The 1,334-nt window shown below is 49.6% G+C and overlaps 1 protein-coding gene across 1 annotated transcript in view; it reads left to right on the top strand.

Moving 5' to 3' along the window:
- tnpo2b (transportin 2b) overlaps window positions 1-1,096 on the top strand; it is a 5,597-nt gene extending 4,501 nt beyond the window's left edge. The window contains exons 8-9 of the mRNA XM_061230569.1: window positions 79-218; window positions 960-1,096. Of these exons, the coding sequence (XP_061086553.1) occupies window positions 79-186 (108 nt within the window). The 3' untranslated portion in view covers window positions 187-218; window positions 960-1,096. The remainder of the gene's footprint in view (window positions 1-78; window positions 219-959) is intronic.
- The last annotated feature ends 238 nt before the right edge of the window (window positions 1,097-1,334 follow it).

The raw sequence follows: 1,334 nt of genomic DNA, 5'->3' as shown, positions 1-1,334 counted from the left end.
CCTCCGCAGCGGTGCGATTGGTCAGAAGTGCGTGAGGCTGATTCTGATTGGCTGATTCTGATCCGTGCCCTTTCGCAGATCCTCCACGGCTTCAAGGACCAGGTGGGCGAGGAGAACTGGCAGCAGTTTTCGGAGCAGTTCCCGCCCCTGCTGAAGGAGAGGCTGTCAGCCTGCTATGGAGTGTAGGCCCGCCCCCCGCCAACAGACGCTTGTGTCAGGTACACACCCGGGAGTATTAATATCGCCATCGTCATTATTGTTGTTAGTACTATCCTGTATTTAGCTAGGTGTAGTTATCCATCTAACGTAGTAATCCTACTTTCTGGGTTTTACTCAGTGCAGTTATCCAGCTAACTCGGTAATCCTGCTTTGTGGATTTTCACTCAGTGCAGTTATCCAGCTAACTCGGTAATCCTGCTTTGTGGGTTTTACTCAGTGCAGTTATCCAGCTAACTCAGTAATCCTGCTTTGTGGGTTTTACTCAGTGCAGTTATCCAGCTAACTCAGTAATCCTGCTTTGTGGGTTTTACTCAATGCAGTTATCCAGCTAACTCAGTAATCCTGCTTTGTGGGTTTTACTCAATGCAGTTATCCAGCTAACTCAGTAATCCTGCTTTGTGGGTTTTACTCAGTGCAGTTATCCAGCTAACTCAGTAATCCTGCTTTGTGATACAGGCCCTTGAATTCCCTTGAGAGAAATCTCTATTCCATCTCTAATCAAGATGGCCGCAAAAATACAATGCATTTTAAACTATCACAATGTCCGTAGTAATGCATTGAAAAGGCCTATCCCTCAGTCAGTTACCCAAGGCTACAGAACAGTATCCTACTACGTAAAACCATTACACTTTTATTGGAGTGCAGTATAATTTAATGCACCCCCCTTTAAACTGTATTCCACCACTGATGACTGAAATGTTCTCCCTCCCTCCCTCTCTCCCCCTCTCCCTCTCTCTCAGGATTCTGGACGGGAAGGTTATCGGGGGAAACTCATCCAGCTCTGTGTTTTGCACTGCCCTGGTCAGGGGGGGGGGAAGAAGGGACCCTTTAGACCTGCTTCTCCAGACTGACCCCACACCCTGTGTGTCTCTGTGGGGGGAGGGGGTGGGACGGGAGGGGATTCAGCGCAGAAAACTAATCCGTAGGGAGGTAGAGAGAGGGGGAGAGTAGGCAGGTTTGCCAACAGTTTTAGTAATTCACTTTTTTCGGGGGGTTTGTTTGTTTGTTTGTTTTTTTGGGGAGGGGGGCGGGGTGGTGAATCCCTGTGTCGGGAGGAAAGGGTGGGGGGTGGGTGGGGAGGGGACACACACCGACTGCCACTCCCGGCACACGAC

The sequence above is a fragment of the Conger conger genome, chromosome 2 (genome assembly GCF_963514075.1).
Source record: "Conger conger chromosome 2, fConCon1.1, whole genome shotgun sequence".
In the NCBI taxonomy this organism is placed as follows: domain Eukaryota; kingdom Metazoa; phylum Chordata; class Actinopteri; order Anguilliformes; family Congridae; genus Conger; species Conger conger.
This window is presented reverse-complemented; position numbering and strand designations above follow the sequence as displayed.